The sequence below is a fragment of the Echinops telfairi genome, unplaced genomic scaffold, assembly GCF_000313985.2.
Source record: "Echinops telfairi isolate 266 unplaced genomic scaffold, ASM31398v2 ScPeMD7_7;HRSCAF=31, whole genome shotgun sequence".
In the NCBI taxonomy this organism is placed as follows: domain Eukaryota; kingdom Metazoa; phylum Chordata; class Mammalia; order Afrosoricida; family Tenrecidae; genus Echinops; species Echinops telfairi.
This window is the reverse complement of record NW_022103904.1, coordinates 28,724,358-28,751,006: the sequence shown is the minus strand read 5'-3', so window position 1 is coordinate 28,751,006 and position 26,649 is coordinate 28,724,358. Positions and strand designations below refer to the sequence as shown.

General features: G+C 43.2%; 1 protein-coding gene across 2 annotated transcripts in view; it reads left to right on the top strand.

Annotated features, from left to right (window-relative positions):
* Positions 1–26,649, top strand: part of LRRK1 (leucine rich repeat kinase 1) — a 218,690-nt gene that overhangs the window by 170,269 nt on the left and 21,772 nt on the right. For both annotated transcript variants that reach the window (XM_045286375.1, XM_004717458.2), the window contains exons 20-24: positions 8,131–8,302; positions 12,922–13,085; positions 14,247–14,386; positions 16,399–16,648; positions 19,686–19,852. In XM_045286375.1, coding sequence (XP_045142310.1) covers positions 8,131–8,302; positions 12,922–13,085; positions 14,247–14,386; positions 16,399–16,648; positions 19,686–19,852 — 893 coding nt within the window. The remainder of the gene's footprint in view (positions 1–8,130; positions 8,303–12,921; positions 13,086–14,246; positions 14,387–16,398; positions 16,649–19,685; positions 19,853–26,649) is intronic.

Here is a 26,649-nt window from a genome sequence, read left to right as displayed (position 1 = left end):
GTTACATTGCCCTTGCTGAATCCCTACCAGGCCTCTTACACCCTCCTTGCCACTGATTTTGGATCACTTGTTGCTCCCCTGTCCCTGGATTGGTCAGCACCACCTCCTTACCCTCGCCTCCCCCTCTCCCGTGTCCCCCAAGAACCATTGGTCCCATTGTTTTCTCCTCCAGACTATTCATCTAATCTATCTTATATAGATAGATCTGTAGATATAATAATATGCACCAAAAATCAAGCCATAACAAGATAGGCGATGAGTGAGAACTCAGCGGGGACAACAAAAAAGGAAACCAAGTACCCATAGAAGAATAAATTAATTAAAAGAAAAAAAATTTTTAAAGAAAGAAAAACCTGTAAATAGATCAGGGTCTGATTTTTGATCTCTAGGTGTGTCCTTCAGTCAGGTCCGATGGGGTGCCATGCTCTGGTCCCAGAGTCTGTCCTTTGTACTCTCTCATGGGCTCCCTGCTCTGTTCCCACGGTTGCTCTGCCGCATGCTTTTAGTGGTTTGCCTCGGTGTCACAGGGTCAGTCTGGGCCAGTCCCCACACTGAGTCTCCAGTGTTGTCCCTCTTAGGTCCCTGGGCCTTCAAGGGATGGCGTGTCTCATAGTGGGATCAGCCATAGTGTCCACTCTGTGCATTGGCTGTTCAGAGCAGGGATATGGTCCTCCAGGCCTGGTGGGTCAGGATGTGCTCCACTCTCTCTTCCTCCCCCTTCATTTGCTCCCATTTGCTCTGATCAGACATGCCCCTCTCCCCTAGCTGCAGCTTCAGTGTAGTCCTCTCAAGTAAATTCTTTGGGGGGCGGGGAGCAACTATCCACACAGCTGGTATGGGGGCCAAGCCCTCAGGCCCCTCCTCTGGCTCCCCACTCCTTGCTGGCACACTGCATTCATCTTGTACTGGCTTTAAGTCTGGTCCCTCTTTCCCTGTGGAGACACAAACAATACCCTCCCCTTGGGTGGGTCAGTGCCCTATTCCCCCATCACATATTTTTTTCTTTCCCTGTTCCTCCCTCCCCCACCCCTTTTTTTATTTGGCTACCATATGTACCCCTGGAATTGGTCTGGCCCCTGCCATACTACCTGGACCTCACCCCTGGAGTGTTTGTATACAATAGCTTTTTCCCTGTGTCCCTTTTGAATTTACCTTTCTGTTCTTTCTTTTTTTAATGTGTATAAACTGACCACAGCGGACTCATTTTATACTTGTCTTTTTGTCCTTGGCTTACTTCACTTAGCATAATTTCCTCCAGTTCTTCCCACGCGGCAATATGCTTCATGCGTTCATCACTGCTTTTTAGCGACGCATAGTACTCCATTGTATGTATGTGCCATAGTTTTTTAATCCATTCATCTCTTGATGGAAATTTAGGTTGTTTCCAACTCCTTGTGATTGTGAACTGTGCCGCAATGAACACTGGAGCACAGATGTCTGGCAGTGGTTTGTTTCTTGCCTCTTCTGTGTATATGCCCAGTAGGGGGATTGCTGGGTCATATGGTAACTCAATTTCCATCTGTTTGAGAAATCGCCAAATCGATTTCCATAGTGGCTGTACATATTTATAGGTCCACCAGCAGTGGATGAGAGTTCCTGTCTCCCCACAGCCCCTCCAACACTTGTTGCTTTCTGATTTTTTTGAATTGGACTATCTTTGAGGGTGTTAGGTGGTATCTCATAGTGGTTTTGATTTGCATTTCTCTTATGGCTAGTGATCGGGAACATTTTCTCATATGTTTATTGGCCATTCGGATTTCAGACTCTGTGAAACTTCTGTTCAGGTCCTTTGCCCATCTCCTCAGTGGGCTATCCATTTTTCTCTTATTGTAAGCTTGCAAAGTGTTGTAGATTTTAGTAATAAGGCCTTTGTCTGATGTGTCATTGCTAAAGAGGTTTTCCCAGTCGGTGAACTCTCTTATTACTCTCTTGGTGAATTCTTTCGATGTACACAGGTGTCTTATCTTAAGTATATCCCACTTGTCTATTTGTGCCTCCTCTGTATTTGTATCCTTCCCTATTTCTAATAGTCTATGTATTCCCTGTGCCAAGGTTCTCAGGTTTGTTCCAATTCCCTCATTAATGGCCCTGGTTCTCAGGTTTGTTCCAATTCCCTCATTAATGGCCCTGATTGTTTGGGGTTTTATCTCAAGGTCTGTGATCCACCTTGAGTTTATTCTTGTGCATGGAGTGAGGTAAGGGTCTTGCTTCATTTTTCTTCAGGTAGATATCCATTTTTTCCAGCACCATTTATTGAAGATGGCATCTGCTTCCCATTTAATATTTTTTGGGCCCTTATCAAAGATCAGTTGCCTTTATGCTGATGTTTTTATTTCTGGGTCTTCAGCTCTTTTCCATTGGTCTGAGTATCAGTCATTATGCCAATACCACACTGTTTTGACTACTGTGGCCGTAAAGTATGTGCTAAAGTCAGGTAGAGCAAGCCCTCCCACTTTGTCCTTCTTCTTGAGGTGTTCTCTGCTGATTCTGGACTACTTCCTATGAGGTATTTTTTTTAAACAATTAATCTATTTCTTCTTTTTTTTTTATAAGCCTATTACGGTTTTCTATATCTGCTGGGTTAATTAAGTAATGTGCTTCTATAAAGAGCCCTCATGGTGTAATCTTTAGTCATTAGGCTGCTAACCAGAAGGTCAGCAATTTGAAACTGCTAGCCACTCGGTGGGAAAAATATGGGATTTTCTACTCCTGTAAAGAATTCCAATCTCGAAAACCGCAGGGGCCATTCTACCTGTCCTACTGGGTCACTATGAATTGGAATTAACTCTATGGTAGTGAGTTTCAAGTTTTTTAAATGTAATTCTCTAAATTTTTGTACTTCATCTAAGTTTTCAAATTTGTTGGAGTACTGTTTTATCTTAATATTGTATAGTTATTTTTTATGTGTTTGCTCTGTTGTGATGTTGCCCATATCATATCATCCATAATATTTTTCTCCTTATTATCTTTTGTTAGATTTGCCAGTTGTTTGTCAATTTTCTCAAGTCTTTTAAAGAACCAGCTTCTTGACTTGTTGATTTTTTTCTATTGTTTTTTTTTTTAATCACTTATTTCTTTCCTAATCTTATATTTTACTTAGAAATCTGGTGGCTGAGGGTGTGTTTTTTGTTGCTTTTGTTTTAATTGTTGCAGGTGTTGTGTTAAAGTGGTTATTTTTGTTCTTTATTGATGAGCTCATTTATTGCTATAATTTGCCCTCTGAGAGCTGCTTTTGTTGTTTCCCAAAGGCTTAAGTATCTTGTGTTTTCATTATTATTTGTTTATAGGAACATTTTAATTGTGTTATTTAGTCCTCCTGTATCTTTGTTGGTTTTATTTCCAGTTTATTTGTGTTTTCTCAAAAATGGTGGAGTTAAATCTTCTATTAGTATAGTATTGTCTACTTGTCTCTTCAACTCTCTAAGAGTTCCTTTAATGTATTTGGAGGGTCTTTCATTAGGTCTTTCAACAATATTTTTATTATAGTTATATCTTCTTGTTCAATTGTGGCTTTCATGATGGCTTTTTCTTTGATGTGTGTTTTAATCAAAAATTAATATTGCTAGTCCTACTTTTTAAAAAAACTACTGTTCACTTGATAAATAATTTCCCATCCTTTGATTTTTAGTCTTTTTGTCTGAAGTGCATTTCTTGCAAGCAACATAATAATGTGTCATTTTTTTAATCCATTTTGCTAGTCCCTGCCTCTTGAGTGAGTTTGATCAATTTACATTCAATGTTGCTATTGATAGTCTTGACTTGATTGCTTTAATTTTGCTATAGGGTTTTTATGTTGTTATTGCTTTCATTGTTCACCATAATTTTCTGTTCTGATTTCATTTTGTTTGGATTTTTTTGTGTGTATGGATATTTTCAATTTTTTTCACTTTTTTGTTTTTAATCTCGCTGACTAGGAGTTTCAATGATTTTCTTCTTTCTTTTTTATTTCTCTGGGATTCGTTTGTTTTTTTACCATTTTCTTTCCAAGTTTCATATTGTTTGTTGTCTTTTGCAAACTACTCAATTTAGTCTCTGTTTCATACTTACTCTGTTCTTTCTATTTATTGTCATCTTCATTGCAGAATGTTATCTCTGGTCCCCTATTTAGAATTTTGGGGTTTTGTTTCACTTTGTATATTATTTAAGTAGGATAATTGGATGTTGATCTGAGATTGTTGTCTATTGTCATTAGTTCTCTATACAAAGAACTCCCTTTAGTACTAAAAGGTTGGTCTTGTTTTTAGAACTATTTTTTAGTTTTTCTTATCCCTCCATGACAGATGTATTGGTTGTTGGCTTATACCTCTTGGAAAATTTAAAAGCTGACTTTGAGACCAGGACCTTGTCAGGAGGTCGTATTTAAGTTTTCCTGCCATCAACTCTGGCTTGAAATGGGCTATTGCTACGCGACTTAGCCACCTTTGAATCTTCAAGAATGACGGCACATACACAAAGAATACTATTCCTTTGACTATTACCTGAATAACAAATAGAGACCAGTATAAAACATCATGTTTTTTTTGGGGGGGAAACAAGCTAATTTCTGAGCACATGAGAGAAAAAGAAAAGATGGCACAACCAAGTGGTCTATATACAAAAATAGATATAGGGATATCTTGGGTGAACAAAAGGTCTTGGATCTTCCTATGAGGGAGTTTAGAAAACAATATACAAAATGCTTTGTCCACCCACCCAAGGTGTCTTCATTAAATCTAAATATATGAGCAGTACCCAGGATCTCTTTAAATTAATCCCTTCTGATCATGAGCTGACAACCAGGGTGGGGTGTTTTGTTTAAAGCTATGGGGCTGTGGACAGTTGGTGAGCTTCAGAATATCCCATACAGGTTCACTTAATCTTGTTTTCCTCCAAGTCAGGCTCAGCACACACACCTGAGGCTTGCCAGGGAAGGGATACCACCATCCTCCATGAAACTAGATCAAGTCTTGAGACCCCGACTGGTGTGGCGAGAGAGCTGCCAGCTGATTTGAAATATTTCTATCTGATAGGAATCTGGTGTGTAGACTTTGTCTCTTTCAACTGTAGGGCTGAGGTGGGGGAAAGAGTTAATGAACTTTCCTGTGGGAGTTTATTCTTTCCCCAAGCATGAGTGCACCACCTCCTAGCTATGTTGAAGTGCCACTGTCCTCTGTTGTGTTAGATTAAGTTTCCATACTGGAGCAAGTTGGCTACTAACAGACGTCCCACTTTTGGCGGGACAGTCCCGATTTTCAACGATTTTTCCCATGTCCCACTGCATTTTTTAAAAGTCCCAATTTTTGGAAAGAATACATGACAAGCTAAGGTATATGGTTTTCGGCTGCCATGTGGCTATTTCGCCAGGATATGAGTTTTATCAATGGTGTCCCACTTTACCAATGTTAAAATCTGGTCACCTTAACAAGTATGGGGAACGAAGACTCAGCTCACCTTTTCCCTTCTACCTCTGCTGAAGCCCAGAACACCAGGGGTAGGGAAAACCCTGAGATATTTTTTTAAAGGCAGCTGAGACTTTGTAACTTTGGGGAGCTTCTTGTGCTACCTCTGAATTTTCAGGTTATGTCTAGTTCAGGTTCCTGTTCTCCCAGGGAGATTTACACTCAGATATTTCATCTTCTCCACTTCTTTTTTTTCTCTGGGAGAGGATGTTACAGAGCTTCTGGATACACAGCCATGCTTGGTCTTTACAGGAAAGTAACTCTTTAGGGTTCAGAGGACAGCTGTAGGCAAAGCAGTGGTGTACGGAAGAAGTTCTTGCCAATCCAAGCTGACCAATGACAGGCCACCTATCTGATCGTTCTCTGTTTGCTGTTCTGATAAAGGATAGGGCACATGCCTCCAGAGAGGTGGAGGGGGGTGGGTGATGCATTGGAAGCTGATCCACAAGGTCATAGCTCTCAGACAGAGTAGGGGCTGTGCAGGGGGCAGAGATTACTGGCCACAGGATAGGTGGGGATGGGGGCTGGCCACTCCTGTGATCATCAGGAGTGGAAAACAAGAGTAGATCATACTTTTCATCAACCAATACTGTGAGCACGTGCCATCAACCACTACTATGAGCACGAGTGCTGATTCTAAGCAGGCAGAACTGATTATGGCTGCACTGCATCAGGCCAACTGACAATTCACCCATCTGACTCCTGGTGGCGTAGTAGATTACACATTTGGCTACTAACTGCAAGGTCAGCAGTTGAAAACCACCAACCATTCTGCAGGAGAAAGATGAAGTTTTCTACTCCTGTAAAGATTTATGGTTTCTGAAACCCACAAGGCAGATTTTGCTATGCCCTATAGCAGTGGTTCTCAACCTGTGGCTCGTGACCCCTTGGGGTGGGGGTGGGGTCCCAGGATTGTCATCTGTATCTGTTTTGTCTAGTTTCCCACATCTTTGTTGTAAATTATCTTTGCAGCATGTCTGCTTAGTCTACTATTTTGCTAGAAGCGCTTACTTAAGTTTCCTTCCTTCAAATTCTTACTATCCAGACTGGGTGTACATCAAACATTTAATGTTGAATTCCCTGTTCACACTGTCAGATACATCCTCCTGGGCTAAAAAGCACTCTGAAAGGGGAGGGTATAGCACATGGCTTAGATTCCAATATTCTTTGTGTTAGTCTCCATTCTAGCCAATTCCTGAGTCTGGTGCTGATCCCAAATTCACAGATCTTTGTCAAGAATCTGCATAGACCACCATCACCATCCTGCTGTCTCAGCCACGTAGCCCTATAAAAATGACCAGCAGTCTCCAAGTCAGCTAAGGTGGACTCAGATTCTATCCGCACTGATTTGGTCTCCTGAGAGTCATTCCTGTGTCACCTCCTCAGGCCCTGTCAGTCTTCTAGAGGTGGAGGAAATCTCAGTCCTGTTTGCTACACCAGCCATGAGTGGGGTCCTAAAAATGAAACTCCAATGAGGGGTTGATCCCTCAATCATGACCTTCCTTGACTTCCATGAATATTGTTGGATGGGTGGGGTAGTCATGAACTCACCTGGAACACTGGGATGCACCAGTGCGTTCAAAAAATTTCTTGTATTTGACAACTCAGCAGCTAAGAGGTGTGAAAAATATATACTATTGGCATGGTGTGCTCAAGAAAACACGCCAGTTATGCTTGCTAAGTTGGATGGTATCTTTTCTTTTCCTGTTTCTCAAGAGAGGAAAGAGATTCAGCAACATGAAGAAATAGAGTGCTCCAGACACAGAATGTGCACATTCAGAGCAGGATCCCAGCCCCTACACTTGGCCAACCAGACTATAATAATTGAATGTTCCTTGTAAAACATTTTAGGCGTATCTTCCAGAAAGTTCTACAAACACTTATTGAGCCTAAATGGGTTTGTTTTAAAGAGTTTGATGAGCCAAAGGCAAAGCCTTTGTTAGGAAAAGACCCTGGTGTTTACACACACCCAGGTTGCTTTGGTGACCTTGCTACAGGGGCCTTCTCCTCCCCACTCCCTGTGGCTCTGCAGCACAGGAGAAGCTGGCTCTCAGGGACTCTGAGGGAGTTCTCAGGCCCCAGCTTTTAACTGTTTTAAAGTGACAAGAGGTATAAATGCCTCTCTGACACAGTGACATGGCATTTTTATGATGAGCAACAGTGTTCTCATAAAACATCCCTCTCTTGCACAAATGGCCTCATTCTGACTTTTAAAGCAATCATGTTGTCTCCACTGGCCAAAAACAATAAATAGCTCAGAAGGCCGAAAACATTACTTGATCTCCAACATCTCATCATCCTTGGGACTTTGCAGCTGCATTTGTTTCTCCGTCACAAACCCAAGGTAATCTTAAATGATTCCACAACTTCATTTATGGGGCGAAAAATCACATTTAAAAATATTATTTATATGATTTTTTATGATCACAGATGTTTTAAAGGTACATTTTAGTCCCATAGCATTATTCTGCCTTCTCCTCAAAACCTTCATGAATATATTCAGTGCCCATCTTCATTTTCCCTAGGAGCATTTATTTTCAGCACATAAACCACTCTAATTTCTGGAAATAAAATTCAGAATGTCTTGAGATGTATCTGCAAAGCAGGTCCTTGACCATGTGGTCCACCGTATATCAGGGCCCTTGTGGAGCTGTGGTTACGCTGTTCATCTATCCCCCTTGATATGTTTCAGCTACCTCTTGCCTCACCTCCTTCCCTCCAAGCCTGGCCTGGATACTCACGGCATGCGACATCCCACAGCCAACACCATCCAGAGGTTGTTTAAGATGAGCTTCGTTCCCATTGGCTTCTGGCAGAGGTTTATAGCTCGGATGCTGATCAGTTTGGCAGAGATGGACCTCCAGGTAAGTACGTTTCTGCATGAGCGATGCCAGCCAGGTTTCTGCTGAAGGAGATGCTTTGGGCCAGTGGCAGCTACTGAAGATCAGCTGTCATCTCAGTGGCTAATCAATGCCACTGGCATGAGACAAGCTCTGCGTGGGCTGCTTTCTCAAATCAGAGGGGCTCTTGCTTAAGCTAGAACATCCCTTTGAGAACAGTGGTTCTGAACTTGACCCTTCACCAGAATCCCCTGGATGGCATGTTCAAGCCCACGTGGCTGAGCCCATCTCCACAAGAGTTAATACTGCTGTAACAAATACTACAAGGGACTGGCTTTAACAAACAAATTTATTTTCTCATGTTTAGGAGCCCCCATGGCCATCAAATACATTTCAACTAATGGTGACCCTGCTTGGGGGCATTCTTTCCCCCTGTGTGAACCTTGCAGGAAGGTGTGGTCTCTTCACCTTCTGCATTCTGATTTCGCTAGATCTCCATGGTGCTGGCATCGCCTTACCACACCTCTGCTTTGCTTGTTTGTTTAATCTTCTTTCTTCTCTGCAGAGATTTGAGTCCAGGCACATTTTACACTAAGCTTGCCATATTAGCATAACAAAAACAAGCATTGCCAAATGGGATTGTAACTACTGGCATAGAAGTTAGGATTCACAACACATATGTCAGGAGGGGGAAGACACAAGTCAGTCCAAGGAGCCCTGGCATAGTGGAGGTGACAGATTCAAAGCACCATGGGAGAAAGATGTGATTTTCTACTCTTGTAAAGAGTTCCAGTCTTGGAAACCTTGAAGAACATGAGTTTGTTTGTTTGTTTGTTTGTTTTTCATATAGGGTCGCTATAAGTCAGAATGAACTCAATGACAGTGAGTGAGATTCCAATCTATGGACTCACCATACCCCAGACCCTTTGAGCAGCATGGAGGTCTTTAAAGACCTAACACAAGTTGTTATTTACTATGTGGTGGCCTGGATTTATTAAAGTGAGGTCCAGCGGTATTGCTGTCAAAGTTAATTTCGTACGAGACAATATTATGCATGTTTTTTTTGTTTGTCATTAGAGACTCCATTTATATTTTACTTTTTCTCCTCTTTAAGAAACAGAACAAAACAAAACATTTTATTAGGAGTTAATATATTTATATATATGTATATATATACAATATAGTCTATATAATAATACATATGTATATAAAATCACTAAAAACATTATTTAGGTTTGAGGGATGAGGAATCTGGAGGGATTCTTTTGTAAGTTTTAAAAGAAACATTATATATATTTTACACAACCCATCTGAAGAAATGAAATCAGCAAGAATGTCCTGTTACACCCTCCATTATTGTCCTACCTCCTCCGGGTCCTCCCTTCCCCCGTTTCTACCCTTGTCCCTGGCCCCCTCGTGGTCGTTTTGATGTCTTGTCTATTGAGGTATAGTCTTGTCTATTGTTATGTAAACCACATCTATTCTACTTTGTTTTTCCTTATAATCGGGTTGATATTAAATATTTATATTTGTTAGATTTACTCAGTTTGTTAAGCATAATGCTCTCCAGTTTTGTTCATGTCTTTTAAGATAGTTGTTATTTTTGATCGATGCCTAAAATTCCCATGTATGGATAAACCAGAGCTTGTTTATCCACTCCTCTAAAATTGGGGCTTGGGGTTGTTTCTGTGGCTTTGCTATTGTGGAAATAGCTGAAATAATCATAGGTGTACATATTTCTCTTTGTGTTGTATTCTTGATTTCTTTCAGGTATAATTATGCATGTATTATTTGCTTAGATTAGTGTTTCTCAAAGTGTGATTTCCCAACCAGCAACAGTCAGCCCCGTCTAAGAAGTCATTAGAAATGCAAATTATCAAGCCCCACTACTACCCACCAACTATAGCAAAACTAAGAGTCAACCCTGGAGAGTATGGATGGGGGAATTCTCACCATTCTGCATGTAGAGAAGCACTGACCTAATACCCTGACTGTTGAATAATTAACATGGTACTCCATATAAATTTACATTTGCTACATTCTAATTAGATGGTGTGTTTTGTATTATAACTTATTGGCTAAATAAAGATATTCTTGATCTTCACCTTTTGCTGAAATAATAAGAATACGTAAGAGCCTGAAAAGTTATAAATGTTGTGATCTGTATTACCAGTGAGGAGATTTGTTTGTAGAGAAGATTGAAAGGGCTAGATGCAGGAGCTGACCCTCCTGGGGATTCCAAATCCCTCACCCTGCCCTCCCTTTGAACTCTTCCTGCTGCCCTGAGCTTTGAGTGGGCGGTCAATGGCTTCTTGTGAGGCTTCTTGTGAGGCCCCAGCTCCAAGCCGGCTTCCCACTGGGGACACCTATTGAAATTCAGATGGTTGGCAAAAGGAAGGCAGTAGAGTTCAGGCTCTACAGTTATCAGATGAATGCAAATCCACGAAGAAACTCAAGTCCACTTTTTTTCCATTGAAAACATATATAACGCAATGTTTGCCAATTGAATTTTTTTTTGGCATGTGCAATTAATTCAGTCACACCAATCACATCAGCCTTGGTATGCAGCCATCCCCTTCAGCCATTACCACATTTTCTGTCACTATGCGCACATACCAGAAGGCCTGCTCCATAGTTAAGAATAAGGCTGCTAACCTAAAGGTCAGCATTCAAACACAGCAGTCACTCTGCAGGAGATGATGAGCGAGTCTGCTCCTGGAAAGATGCATAGCCACAAAACTCCATGGAGCAGTGCAACCTCAGGAGGCAGGCCTGCCCTGTCTTGACAGTCTTTCCCCTCACCTCACTTCCAGGCTAGACATCCCTGTGCCAATAAATGCAGCACATCCAAAGGGTCTCCTGCATACTCTGGCAGCACATCTCCCCTAAATGGTTGAAAATACACTTTTCTTTTAAAAGCAGTAGATTGTCTTTTATAGCAACCCTATAAGGTAGCTATGAGTCGGAAGTGATTTGACAGCAGTAAAGTTTTGGGGGTTTATACACAGATATTCAATGGAGAGCTCTTGGTTCATCTACCAAATTTATAAGTATTAAATGCTTTGCTCTACAGAGTAAGCAGATCATACTATGATTAGTGGATATAAACGTGGGATAACGTCCAAAGTGATTCCTCTGTGTATGTACACAGCATTAAAGCCATTAGATCCTTTGACCCAATAAGCCTTCCTCTAAAAACCTGAACTAAAGACATCATTGAAATCAGAAAATGGCTTTATGCTTTTTCACATTTATAATGACTTACTCTGGAAGCAACATATTGAAACCAACTTAAACATCCCAAAGTGGGGAAAATATCAAGAACAATTATTAGGTATTATCAGGTGAGTTCCAATTCATGTGCAGTGCTTTGTACTAATAGTACAAAGCGCTGAGCGGTCCTGTACCAACAATTGCTCACAATTGCTCTTATGTTTGAGCCCCTTATTGTAGCCACTGTGCCAATCCACCTCTTTGAAGGCTTTTCTCTTTTCTCTGACCCTCTACTTTGCTAAATATGGTGTCTTTCACCAGGGACTAGACCCTCCTAATAACATGTTCGTGGTATGTGAGGAGAAGCCTCAGCATCTCGCTTCTGTGGAACATGCTTGCTATACGTCATCCAAAACCGATTTGTCTGTTCCCCTGACAGTCCATGGTATATTCAGTATTCTTCACCAGGGACAGAATCCAAATGCATCCGTTTTCTCCAGTCTTCCTTATTCATTTCTTGTAATAAGAATACTCAGTAAACAGTTATAGATAGCACTAAGCACAAGAAAGTTGAATGTCTTTCCTCACTGCCATTGAGTCACCACTGATGACCTTATAGGTCAGGATAGAACTGTACCTGTGGATTTCTGACACTGTAGCTGGTTAAGAGAGTAGAAAGTCCCACCTTTTTCCCGAGGAGTGGCTGGTAGTTTTGAACTAATGACCTTGCAGATCACAACCCAGCATACAACCACTACACCATAAGGACTTCCTTGAATATTTGTAAGGGCCTAGGAAACATCAAGGTTTTTTTTAATATGTAAAATTAAAAGGACAGTGGCACAAATAAAGTAATGGTTAATGTGCTTGACTGCTATCTGAAAGGTTGGAAGTTTGAGTCCATTGAGAAATGCCTTAAAATAAAGTTCTGTTAGACTCTTGAAAAATCTGCATTGAAAACCTTATGGAGCACAATGCCACACGGACATGAGTCAGAGCTGACTGAATAGCAAGGGTTTTATGGCTTCAGCTATTTTATAAAAATATATGTATACATGCATGAAAGAAATCTGGAATAAAATATACCAAAATCTTATTATCTCTCTGCTTAGTATTAAATTGGTGTTTTATTTTCTCCTAACATTTTTCTGTATGTTTCACATTGTCTAACATAAATTTTTACTTGTGAATGTAAGCGAAAGGTTGAAATGAAAAGCCTATTTTCAACCACTTAGGAAAATTTTGCAACCAGATTATCCGGGAGACCCCTTGGATGTGCTGAGTTTATTTGGCGCAGGGATGCGTAGCCTGGAAGCGAGGTGATGGGAAAGGCTATTTATCAAGATGAGAGCGGGCCAGCCTCCTTAGAGAGCTACCGGGCTTGTGCAGAGCTTGGAATACTTAAGCAGGAACTTTTATCTCTCTTTTAGCTTTTTGAAAACAAGAAGAATACTAAAAGCAGGAGCCGAAGAGTGACCATTTACAGCTTTACAGGGAACCAGAGGAACCGCTGCAGCACGTTCAGAGTGAGAAGAAATCAGACCATCTATTGGCAGGAAGGGCTCCTGGTCACTTTTGATGGAGGCTACCTCAGGTAGGGCCATTCAGAGCCCTCTTGGCCAGGTCCGCATGATGGTGCCATGGTAATGACCCTGTGGTAGCCTTCAGCAAGGGATTTTTCATCCACTCTTGTAGTTGTTAGCTACTATTGAATTGACCACCATTATGTGACCCCATGCACATTGGGATAAGACCATTGTGAACCATAAGTCTTGTAGTAGCTGGTTTTCAGGAATAACTAGCCAAGCCGTTATTCTTAGTCTGGAAGTTCTGATGAAGCATCGGAACACCATGCAAGCCTCCCCAGACAGGTGGTGGGTGCCCAGGAGGTACCTGGGCTGAGAATCGAACCTAGTTCTCCTACATGGAAGGTGAGGAAGCCACCAGGAGACTACTGCCCTCTTTTAGAAATTCTGCTTTTGAGAGCACTGTACCATGACTACTCGTAGACATGTGAGAGCCTTTTGTACCGTTCCAGAAGTTCCCATCTCTTCATCCCTCCCACGCTTCGTGCAAGAGAAGCTAGTGGTGTCTGGCCGATGGGAAAGGGAGGGAGGAGGTGATGGTTACATTCCAGGACATGAGGCTAATGGGTGGCTCTGGGCTCTGGAGTGAAGTACAAGGGTTTTTTCCAGCCCCTCCCATGGCACTCTTAGGAGGGGCTCACAGCCATCCATTTGGCTCTCTGCTCCCATAACTCTGCTCTTGCTTGTTCCCATGCAAAAGCTAGAACGATGCCAAATGCAGTTCCCTTTACACTCTCCCTTTCTTTTTTAGATAGAAATATGAACATAAAAGATATAGCATTCAATATTCACAGTGACATTTCAGCATATTCTTCAGCTCTGTGAGAAGAGATCGAAGGAAAATAACTGTTAGGAGAGGCTCTGCTTTGGACCATTCTTGGTGTCTCATGCTTCTATTTTTTTTTTCTCTCACTTAAACTTCATAGTTACCACTTACCAGATAAGAAAACTAGAATTCAAAATAGGTCAATAAACTCCCCCAGGGTCACATCTAAGGTCAGTACCAAATTCTGCCTGTTTCACCGAAGCGTCAAGCCCATGATGAGGTCCGGTGACAGCCGAAGGAGGGACCTTCTCAGATGGGGCTGGAGCTGGGTTCTGAAAGCAGAGAAACCCAAGAGGGTTGGGCCAAATGATGTGCTAAGCTCCTGTCTGTGTCTGCTGTCTAGCGTGGAGTCCTCTGATGTGAACTGGACAAAGAAAAAGAGTGGCGGGATCAAAATCATCTGCCAGTCAGAAATGAGGGACTTCTCGGCAATGGCTTTCATCACGGATCATGTCAACTCCTTGATTGATCAGTGGTTTCCCGGTAAGAGCACATTGTTTAAATCAAGCCTTTGTGGCTATGGATATTTCTTTATCCATCAGAGGCTCCTCCTCTGAGGAGAAGAAACCTTGCTGGGATTCAGCCCAAGGAAACCAAGAGGGTCTTAACAGTCTTTTGTGGAGGGTCCTGGTCCCCCAGGAATCCAGCTCCCAGCGTGAGTGATGGACAGATGGGGGACACAGAATCAAAGAGAATGTGCAAGGAATTTGCCTCCTGGCTGCTGACACCATATGAGAATGAAAGCCCATGTACTGTGGTGTGGTCCAAAAAGATGCTAGCTGTAAACCTCAACCCTTGCTTTGTCTACACCGTGAGGAGAGGGGACAGCCTCCAGGTGGTAGCGTGTGGGTGATGGGGAGGGGGCTTTATCTGCCCAGCACCCAGGGCTCCTTTCCTTCTTGCCCTGAATCCCCAGGGGTGATGAAATCACTCGCAAGGCCGGCCCTTCGATCAGTTTCTTCATCTACCACTCACTCGCCCTTTCCCCCAAAAAATGCTTTTTGAAGTGGAGCAGTGTCATCTCCTCTGTCGGGCACAGGGCTGGAGATGAACCCACAGGCCATGTGGGGGGTGGGGAAGCCTGCAAAATGAGAGGAGGAAAAGGGCCAAGGCCAACAGTGAGCATCAAAGGGGGAGGTCCAAAAGGGGGCTGTATGTAGCACAGCCAATGACCTACTGATGCTAGAGACTGTGTGGCAACTGGGTTGAAAATCCAGCTCTACACTTGCCTCTCTAGACAGCCCCCATCCTCCACACCCATTCCCTCACCTCCATGTGGTCACCAGCACCCAAGGAACACAAAATGGTAGATATTTAAGAGATTGCAACAGGAAAGTTCTGAACTCTGGACCCAAACTGTGGATCTCTTCTCAAAAGACCAGGGCTTCTTTTATTAGAAGGGTGCATCTGGCGTCTTTGGATATTGGCAGAAAGGATGTCCTAAAGGAAAATAGGTTCAGAAATGGGCCCTCAGAATATAGTGCAGTGCACTGTTGGGGCAAGTGGGTCTCATCTGCCTTTTTTGGCCCCTTTCTGAGACCACATCTATGCTGGACTCCCTGCAGGTGCTGGAGAGCACTGTCCACCTTTTGCTTGTTCAACTGTCAATGGAAGGTGAGGGGGCTCCACTGAGCAGACCAAGACAGGGGTGTGCCAGGCCCGACAAGGCCCATATCCCCTCCAAGTGTGAGGTGCTACTCTCAGACCTACAGCTGTCAGAGGGGCTGAGACAACCCTAGGTGCTTCTCTCTGCCCTGCCCTACAGGTGCCTCTGTGTGGGCACCTGGGAGGGTCCTCTGGGACCCTGTCCCAGATGTGGGGAGCAATGCGAGCTATCTGCTAATGAAATCCTTAGAAGATGACTATTGTCTAAGTGAATTTGCTCTCATTTCTTCTACTATGCTACTTTTCTAGAAGGGAACATAGGAACTTTATGTTTCAAAGGTTAAGAATGTCTTCCTAGGCATTGGTATTATTCCATTGTTGAGGCATGACAGGGTTCAGACCCAAGTACAACATCCAATCAGCCTGAGCTGTGCAGACAGGACGCCCACCTCCTATCAGCCCCCTCTTGCCAGCCTGCTCAGGGTCCAGAGCACCCAGGGTGGCTTGAGGTCTCCCTGAGATGTCTCTGTGCAGATCCTTGTGGCTTAATTTGAAACAAACTCAGTCCGTCCAGGCAATTCTGATTCACAGCAACCCTGTGGGACAGGGCAGAACTGCTCCTGGGGTTGTCTGTGCCTGTAACTGTTTATGGGAGTAGGAGGCCCACGGAATGGCTGAGGGTTTCAAACTGTTGGCTTTGTAGTTAACAGTCCAACATATAACCAGTAGACCACCAAGGCTCCTTTGAGGATTAATAGCACTCTCCAAATAAGAACCTTCAGTCCTCTCTAGAGGGCAGGACTCCTCTGGGAGTCTCGGGGTCAGAGACATGGGTTCAGAGACCTCTGCAGTACTTGGGTGTGAATGATCTCCTGCTCTGTCCCTGCTAGCCCTAACAGCAACTGAGAGTGATGGGACCCCCCTCATGGAGCAGTATGTACCCTGCCCAGTCTGCGAGGCATCCTGGACTGGGAGCACTGACCAAAGTGAGATGGAGGAGGGTGTGCACTACTTTGACATGGAAGACTGTGTGCTGACTGCCATCGAACAGGACTTCATCTCCTGCCCCAGACACCCAGACCTCCCCGTGCCCCTGCAGGAACTAGTGCCGGAGCTGTTCATGACCGACTTTCCAGCCAGGTAGGTGCCAGTGCTCTGCTGCCTTTGAAAAACATAGGTGCGGGCAAAGAGGCTCTACTTTTAAATGTTTTGTCTACTGAGCAGATACCAAGTGACCTCCCTGCCCCTGCCCCCATAATACCTAACTATAGTACCATTCTCAATGGCCTCCCAGTCTCAAAACACCAGCCTCTACTCCATTCATTACTTCCACCAATATAGTGTGAGTTGACTTTCGCGATACCCATCCTGGCTGCCTGAAGGAACCCGGTCATATTGGTGTTTAGTTTTTGAGGCCCTGACTGCACTGTTCAAGAGATGCTCTTCTGGGACCCTGCACTTTCTTTCCCTAGAAGTAGCTAATGCTCCTCTCTGCTGAGCTGGCCCTCCCTCTGATTTGTTCTTGACAGCCAGCTCAAGCAATGGAAGGTAAGTACAACGGCTCCAGTTCCCCAGCCCTTTAGTAGCGTCTCGATCCTATAGCTTTATGTTCCCTTTGCGGCACATACTCACTCATAGCTCATGCCCTAAGGAGAAGAAGTTAGGTCCCTATGTCTTTTCCAGGTTGTTTCACCTATAATAATCTAATATCATAACTAGAGGGAGTTCTGAAGGAAATCGAAGCTTGTTTGTGGCCCCATCCAACAGTAAACCCCTATCAGTATGGCAGTACTAATGGCAGTAAAGCCAAGTCCTTGGTAAAAGATGGTATTTTTTCTTGTTGATAGAAACCAAAATCTATCCTTTGAACTCTGCATACGTTGACATCAGTGATTCCCAACATTTTTAGAGTTATGAAGTCCTGCTATTTTCTCTCTCAAAGGAATGTTATACCTGGTTTCTTTCAGGAAACAAACTTTCTTTTGTAAAAATATTTTTATTCTCCTTTTTCTAAATTTCTCCTTCAACCCTAATAAAGTAGATGTGGAATATTCTGTAGCATTACAGTGGGATAAAAAGGGGGCTGTCTGCCCCTGGTATGATTTACAATCTCAAAAACCAGAAGGGGGATTTCTCCGAGGTCTCATAGGGCCCCTGTGAGTTGGGATCAACTCAGTGGCAGTGGACTGGTTTGAGCAGCGCACAGTTGGGAATGGCAAGCATGCTTCTGGATGAATCAGTTTTAAACGTCTCCGACACTGAATAATGGCCCCCTTATTTTGTTTCAACATTCCCAGTTACCTCATCAGTAGAAAGGAAAAAAAAATTCTCTTCTGCAGTCTATCTTCCCTCATCCTTTCCTTCCATTCACTCTTCCCATACTTCCTTCCTTTCTACTTTTCTTCCCTCTCCCACACCTCCCTAGCTCCGTGCCTTGCCATTTTTGGTTTATTGTTTCTGAAAAGGAGAAACTCAAGGAAGAAGAGATAGGGTAGAAGATGAAGCAGGGATTGGGGAGGGGGGTGGGGGGGGGTGGGAGTGACCTACATCAAAAGCTTAAGGAGTGAAGGAAATCCACAAAGGCCTTCACCTTCAATGCTGACCCAAGGAGCACCAGGCTCAAAGCCCCAAGGGGCCTACAGTCTCTGTGATGCCTCGCCTCCAAGGTACCCAGATGCAGAGGCCTCTCTCTGCCCCCAAACATATTTGGATTCATAATCTATAACCTCCATCCTTTGGAAGGTCTGCAGAGAAGGCTGGTGTGCCCCAGAGCTACCTTCATGTCCAAGACCCCACCCAAAATCTTGCTGTTACCTAGGACTAAAATGTACAAACAAGAAAGAAGGTTAAACTCTCCCCCTCCTGGTGAAATCCTAGTCATTTACTGTGATGACTGATAAAATTATTTTGCTTAACAAAAATAAATAGGGAAACAGCTAGTCTACAGTAAATAAATGCAGTTTCTTAATGGGTCCTAGCTAAGGAAATGGTGGGGGAGCCTTGCCTGACCTCCTGACTACACCAGAAAGGATAGATAATCTAACTCCATACCAGCTCTAGGCCAATCCCCAGAAGGCAGAGATCGGATATGCCTTCACCTTCCATCCTTCTGTACCTTATTCTGACACCAACATCCCTTCCACAACACTCTGCGTCACTCTACTTCTCTGCTGACTCTGATAATCCATTGAAATGGGCACACAGAACTCAAAAGCAATGCAAATCAGTATAGGGTTTATGAGGGAAGTTATGAGGGAAATCAAGATCAGAAAGTATTAAAAATACAGTTCCTTGCTCACAGTAGAGCTTCTTCTCAGCCGTGCCAACAGTCACGTTGCTCTTTCAGCCATGTAGTCCCTTGGCCTCTGCCCTCCTCAGGCAAGTGGTAGAAAGCTCACTGAGTGCTGATAAATGCCTAAAGGGCACCTCACTCTGCAAGTCAGCCTTAGGTACTCAGGTTTAACTCATTCCATGGGCTGGAAATCCTACCACTCAATCGCATGGCTTCAGTGCTGCAGCCTCCGGTGCCCCTGCTTCCACCTCCGCTTAACACAGAGACCTTGCATGCTTCCTCGGGTGGCTTTTCTTTCTTGAATGTTGTGGGATTCTCTCTTCCACTTTTGAGATGACTCACTTTATACTCAGTCGAATGGCAAAGCCGGTCAATCCCTGAGTTAGAGTCCTCTATACTTTATTTGCATGCTTCCAACCATTCATTTAGTGGAGTTACAAAGACTATGGATAGAAATTATCAGGTAATTTCACTTTACCACACTCGCCTTCAAAACGTGGAACTTTTAGAGGAAAATACCCCAAAGGAGACTTTTTCTCAATCCTCTACTTACTAAGTTTTCACTATGTATCCTTAGCCATCATCATCTATGAGCAAGGAACTACTGTTTAATAGGTAAGGCAATGAAAGCTTATGGAGCTGCACAGCTTACCCAGGTTTGTCCAGCTGGCAAGGAGCAGGGCTGGGGGTAACCCAGATCAGTCTCATCCTGCAGGTACGTCTGAGCCAGGACTATCTGTGGTGGGGCTGGGACCTCCTCTCACTAGGGAACAAATCCAGGTGCAAGCATAGATTTTCACCCACTGCATACAGGGCCTGGCCCATGCCTCCATGGACCTCTCCTTAGCCAGCTTACTGGTGACCCCTGAACTGTGTCGTCAACAGGCTCTTCCTGGAGAACAGGAAGCTGGAGCACAGTGAGGATGAGAGCAGCATCCTGGGCCAAGGTGGGAGCGGCACCGTCATCTACCAGGCTCACTACCAAGGCCAGCCAGTGGCTGTAAAACGGTTTAAGATCAAGAAGTTCAAGAACTTCACCAATGTCCCAGCAGGTAACATGGCCCCAGCCCATCATCATTCTTCCATTGGTCTGAACTTAATGCCACTTTCAGGAGGTGTAAGAGTATGTAATCCCAGACCACGAGGAGAGAGAGGCAGACCCAGCAGCAGCCACACTGTGTGTCTGCAGGCTGTGGCAGGTTCAAGGGTCAGTTCTCAGGAGGAGCGTACCTTCCTGGATTCAAGCCTCTAAGAGTAGAAACCATCCTCACCATTCCCACCCACTAAGGGCCTGCCACAGACCTGGCATACAGTGGGAAGCAGTCTGAGCTCAGAGGGGCCCTCTCCCTGCAGAACCCTGAGCAATCTTCACTCAGAGCAGAAGGTGGGCACTCTCGGTGAGTGGAGAAATTCTCTCCTCTACCCACCCTCATGAGCATGGCCTTGGTGCACTCAGGCCCTTATACCGTTAGAGTTAGAAGAGAATGGATGAGGAGGAGAAATTTGCGATTAATTAACAAACATGGTTTTTAGTTGTTTTTTTCTAATTCTTGCAAGCCCATTAAAAGCACACAGAAATGACCTAGTAAACATGTTTTAAAGATGATTGATGGGTGTAAGAAAATGTACAAACAATCCAGGAAGGAAATGCCCTTAGCCAACCAACATTGGGATGGATGCTGACCCTCACTGGAAGGGGAGCTTTTGTACTGGCCATTTTGCACAGTCAACCGTAGCCAATGTCGGTACGTTTGTGAAGAAAAGTCTTTCTGAGGCTGCTCGTGAAGTAGAGACAGTACTAGCCCTTTGAGTCAAGGTTTGACATTATCTGGTAAATTGAAAATGTGTAGGCCCAACAGCCCTGTTTCTGACCCTGACATGATGTGTTCAAAGACATGGAACAAGCATGTTCCATTATTTCTAAGTGTGGAAAATATCCCAGATGTCCACTAGGTTAAGGATCTCAGTGTAATGTATGCACACAACAGTTAATGTTTTTGGATTGAGCCCAAAATAACAATAATGGTTGAAAAGAAGCTAGGTGACAAATGATATTTATTTTACCATTCCACATTACTTTTTTCTTTAAATAAGATTTTTTTTAATTTCTAAACTAATTTGAGATTTACCGTCTATGTTACGATAGTACAGAGTTCCCGTCTACCACACACCTATCTCCTGTTAACCATCTTGCATTAGTAATGAATACATGTTGATACAGTATTATTAGCTGAAGTCCTGTTTTCCCTAAAGGCTTTTTGGTGGGCAGAGATACCACACTGCACTTAATTGCCATGTTCTCTTGGGCTCCTCTGGGCTCTGTGCACAGTTTTGATGACCTTGCCAGCTTTGAGGAGTCCTGGTCACGTGTCTTTGTAGAATGTCCACTAAGTAGGATTTGTCTAATATTCTTCTTATGATTAAACTGGAGTCAACGCATTTTTTGCCTTTAGGGCACAATCAGTTAAATTCTGGACCACTTACTGTCTAAGTCTGAGTCCTTTAAGGGAACAAAACAGTGAAGAGTTTAAATTAGTGGAGAGAGAGACTTACTTCAACACAATGGATCTTGCCATTGTGGGAGCTGGCAAGTCCCAAATCCATGGGTCAGGTGGCAAGCTGAAGAGCTCTGCACACTTAGGAATGAACGAGGCAATTGGAAGAGTAGAGATTAAGAAAGAAAGAAAGTTTTGTCAGAACATCCATTTATATAATTGAGGTAAACACCTTCAAAGCAGTTCAAAGAAAAACCCCTATCAACCAATTGGCTGATCGTATCATGGAAGATGATAATACATTGCGTTATGGAAGAGCACTCAATGCAATCAGTGTCTGACAAACCATGGAGAGCCTAGCCAAATGATATCTAACATGACAGCGACGAACCAGAAAGTGTGTGGTTTGAACCTTCCCAGAGGAACCTCAGAAGACACACCAGGCCATCTACTTCCAATAGATCACAATCGTGGTGCACAGGCTACTCGACACACATGGGACTTTTCCATGAGTTAAAATCAACTCATGGAAAATGGATTGCTGTGATTTGTCATGAGTTTGGGGAAAGAAGACTACAGAAGTCGTGTCATTCTCATCGCATTCTATTCAGGACACATATTAGCAACATGATCGATCACTTGATTGACCTGGCTTGAAGTCAAATGATAGACTTTTCACAGTTTCACAAACTCCATCTGAGATTCCCTCCCTCACCAGGCCTTTCAGTGTAGATCAGAGAATGCTACTATTGTTATTGTGCTTATTCTGTACTTTTTGAAGTTGCCTTCATATAGTCACTGGTCATATTTCTTCTTGCTATTTGTCTATACCAGCAAATCTCAACCTGGGGATCGCGACCCCTTTGGGGTTCAAACGAGCCTTTCACAGGGGTCACCTAAGACCATATTTTCCATGGTCTTAAGAACCAAGACACTGCCCCTCTGTCTCCAGGCAGGTCTGCGTACATGCAGATATGCCCACATACAGGGTCACCACGACATGAGGAACTGTATTAAAGGGTTGAGGCGTTAGAAAGGTTGAGACCCACTGGTCTATACACTTTATCCTTTTCTGCTAGAGAACTATGCTTTATCAAGTTTTGAGATCCCTTTCTGTGTTGTGGTCGATAGCTCGTCTTGCTTATTACACATTTGCTGTTATTTGCCTTCTGATGCTATTCATGCTTTTTGCCCTATCAGTTGTTTCCATTCTGGTGCTTTTTATTTCTTCATACTCAGAAGGGACTTCAGCACCAGAGATGAGGGTAAGGAGCTAAATGAGGAGGAGCCACGACTCCATCCTTAACTACAACAATTAGCATTGTAATCAGCAAATGTTTTCAGCCTGTTTTGACTTCCACATTCAACGACTCCCTGTATTAGAAACTGACAATAGGGGAGAGACAGACATACAGGAATAGTATGGCTTGACTGTGCTTCAAGGGTCTAGGGACTGACATAGGTGCCTTTTCATGGGGATAGGCCCTGGGAGATGCAATGGTGAGTAGAATCTACCCACCAATGATTGACATTTCTCAGGGAAACTCAGGGGGGCTACTCATAGGCAGTGGTAGAGACAGTGTTTTCTCTGACTAACGAGAGAGCCCTGGTTATTTCTGGAGACCCTGGGAATACAGGAACGCAATGCACTGTGCCTGGCAGTGGGTGGGGTGAAATGTTGAAAGCAATGTCTAGATGAATTGGGACATCTGGAGAGAGTCCTCCACTGAAGGGTAATAAGTATCTTCATTGGGCCATCACTTGTCTGTCAGTTTGGCCTATGGTGGTGGCTTATGTGTTCTGTTACACTGGAAGCTCTGTCACTGGTATTTCACATGGCAGCGACAGGGTCACTGAAAGTGAACAGGTTTCAATGGAGCTTCCAGACGAAGTCCACCCTACAAAGAATAATGTCTGTCCACTTCAGAGGAAGTAATCACTGAAAACCGAATGCTAAGTGTGGAAACATTGTCAGCCACTGAAGGCCTAATAAATGGAAGCAGGACATTGTCAGACAGTGTTGGAGACATGGGGCCCGCTGGGCAGGAGGCTCTTGAAATGTGACTGAGGAAGAGCTGCGTTCTCAAAGGAGAAGTGACGATGATGGCATGGAGGGAGGGAGGAAAGCGTGTGGCAGGGAGCTTGCTGGAGGTTCAATTGCTGATAGGGGACAACTCAAGGTGAGAAGAAACAGCTGCAAAAAAAAAAAACTACTAATAATCAGAACTTGGAATGTGTGAAGTATGAATCAAGGGAAAATAGAAATCACCAGAAGTGAAATGGAACACATCAAGATCCATATCCCAGGTGTTACTGAGCTAAAACGGACTGGCATTGGCATTTGGAATAAAAAAAAAAAAATCCAACCAATACAGCTGTAATTCAAAGTTGTCGCTAACAACCAAAGCTAGTTAGGATGATATTGAAGAATTTTACCAATCTTTTCATTTGGAAGTTGATCAAGTATGCAATCAAGATTCATTGATAATTATTGGTGATTGGAATGCAAAAGTTGGAATCAAAGAAGAAGGAAGAGAAGCTGGGAAATACCATCTTGGCAACAGAAATGAAGCAAGAGATCACATGATAGGATTTTGCAATACCAACAACTTGTCCAGAAAATACCTTTTCTTAACAACACAAATAGTGACTATAAGCATGAACTTCTCCAGACAGAATACACAGAAATCAAGTTGATTACATCTGTGGAAAGAGACCATGGTGAAGCTCAATAACAACAGTTAAAACCAGACCAAGGGTTGACTGTGGAACAGACCATCAATTGCTCATATATAAGTTCAGGTTGAAGCTAAAGAACATGAAAACAAGTCCAGGAGAGCCAAAATAAGACCTTGAATTTATCCCGCCTGAATTTCTAGAACATCTCAAGAACAAATTTGCTGCATTGCAAACTAACGACAGAAGACTGGATGAGCTGGGGGAGGATATCAAGAACATCAGTCATGAAGAAAGCAAAAGGTTATTAAAAATTCAGTCAAGAAAGAAAAGACCAAAGTGGATGTCAGAAGAGACTGAAATTTCCTCTTATCATAGAGTACCTACGGCACATGTAAGTAATGATAAAGTCAAAGAGCTCAGCAGAAAACTTTAAAGGGTAGCTTGAGAAGACTAAGTAAAATTTTATAATGAAATGTGCCAAGACCTAGTGTTAGAAACCAAAAAGGAAGAACATGCTCAGCACACCTTAAACTAAAAGAACTCAAGAAAAAAGTCAAGTCTTGAGTTGCAATCTTGAAAGATTCTATGGGCAAAAGAGTGAGTGATGCAGGAAGCATCAAAAAAAAAAGATGGAAAGAATATACAGAGTCACTGGACCAGAAATAACTAGTCAGCATTCCACCGTCTCAGGAGGCAGCATTTGAGCAAGAACTAATGATGCTGAAGGAAGAAGTTCAAGCTGCACTGAAAACATTAGCCCAAAACAAGCTTCCCAGAATTGATGGGCTACCAATTGAAATGTTTCAACAAGCTGATGAAACACTGGAAGCACTTGCTCTTCTATGCCAGGAAATTTGGAAGACCGCTACTTGACCAACTGACTGGAAGAGATCCATATTTGTACCCCTTCTAAAGAAAGGTGATTCAACAGAATGTTCGAATTATAGAACAAGGTTCTATACATTGACAATACATTGACAGGAAGCTGCCAAAGGGCCAGGCTGGATTCAGAAGAGGATATGGGGCAAGGCATATCATTGCCAATGCCAGTTGGATCTTGGCTAAAAACAGAGAATACCAGAAAGATGTTTCCTTGTGTTTTCTTAACTATGCCAAGGTATTCGACTATGTGGATCATAAAAAACTGTGTGGATCCTAACAAACTAAAGATAAGCTTGGGAATTACAGAACAACTTATTGTGTTCATGCAGAACTTATACATGGATCAAGAGGCAGTTGTACAAACAGAACAAAGCAATACTGCATGGTTTAAAATCAGGAAATTTGTGTGTCAGGGTTGTATCCTCATATCATACTTATTCAATCTATATGCTGAGCAAATCATCAAAGAAACTGGATTAGATGAAGAAGGAGATGTCATCAGGATTGGAGGAAGGCTTATTAAAAACCAGTGATACGCAGATGAAACAACCTGGCTTGTTGAAAGTAAGGAGGACTTGAAGCACTTGCTGATCAAGATCAAGGATTGCAGCCTTCAGTGTGAATTACAACTCAATGTAAAGAAGACCAAAATCCTCACCACTGGACCAACAGGTAAACGAAGAAAAGATTGAAGTTGTCAAGGATTTTGTCTTGCTTGGGTCCACACTCATTGCTCATAGAACCAGCAGTCAAGAGATCAAAAGATGCATTGCATTAGGCAAATCTTCTGCAGAAGATCTCTTTAGAGAATCGAAGGTACAGGTGACCCAAACCATGGTATTTTCAATTGCCTCATATCCGTGTGAAAATTGGACATTAACTCTGAGAGAATGAAGAAGTTTGAATTTGAATTGTGGTGGTGGCAAAGAATATCGGAAGTACCAGGGACTGACAAACTGACAAACTGATCTGTCTTGGAAGAAATACAGTCAGAGTACTCCTGAGAAACAAGGGTTGCGAAACTTCATCTTCTATACTTTGGATATGTTGTCAGGAGAGACCAGGCCTCGTGCTTGGTGAAGTGGAGGGTCAGCACAAAGAGGAAGGCCCCCAGTGGGGTGGGATTGACACCGTGGCCGCAACAATGGGCTCAGGCAGAGGAACAATTGTGAGGGCGCCATCGGACCACGCAGTGTTTTGTTCTGTTGTACAGAGAGGGTTGCCTGGGTTCAGAACCGACTCGATGGCACCTACCAACCACGTCTTTGTTAGGACCTTCAGGAGATGACGTCAAATCGTGGCTGCTCTTCTGTAACTTTCATGGAATTCAATGATTTGTTTCCACTGCTCCCTTGTCTTTCCTTGGAGGAAACACCAGCACCCCGCCCCCCCACATAACATCAATCCCCCCCCCATGATAGAGCTTTCTGCTTTACAGATGAACACTGTCCCGCACATAACACTAAGAAATAAAGCTCGAAGGGAAGGAACCAATTCATGCTGTTTTGAAACTATTTTTTTTTCATGTTCAAACATGTTTTGTTTTATTTAATAAGTTGTGCATGCATATTATAGGGTTCTATGATCTATACCCCTACAAGCAGTACTTTGTACTTACATTTACAACATCTTTTTTTTTAATCAATTTATTGGGGCTCATAAAATTCATCACAATACATAGATCAATTGTGTAGAGCACATCTATACATTTGTTGCCCTCATCATTCCCAAAATTCGCTTGCCTCTTGGGTTCCCGGAATCAGCTCATTTTCCTTTTCCCCCCCTCCCCCTCC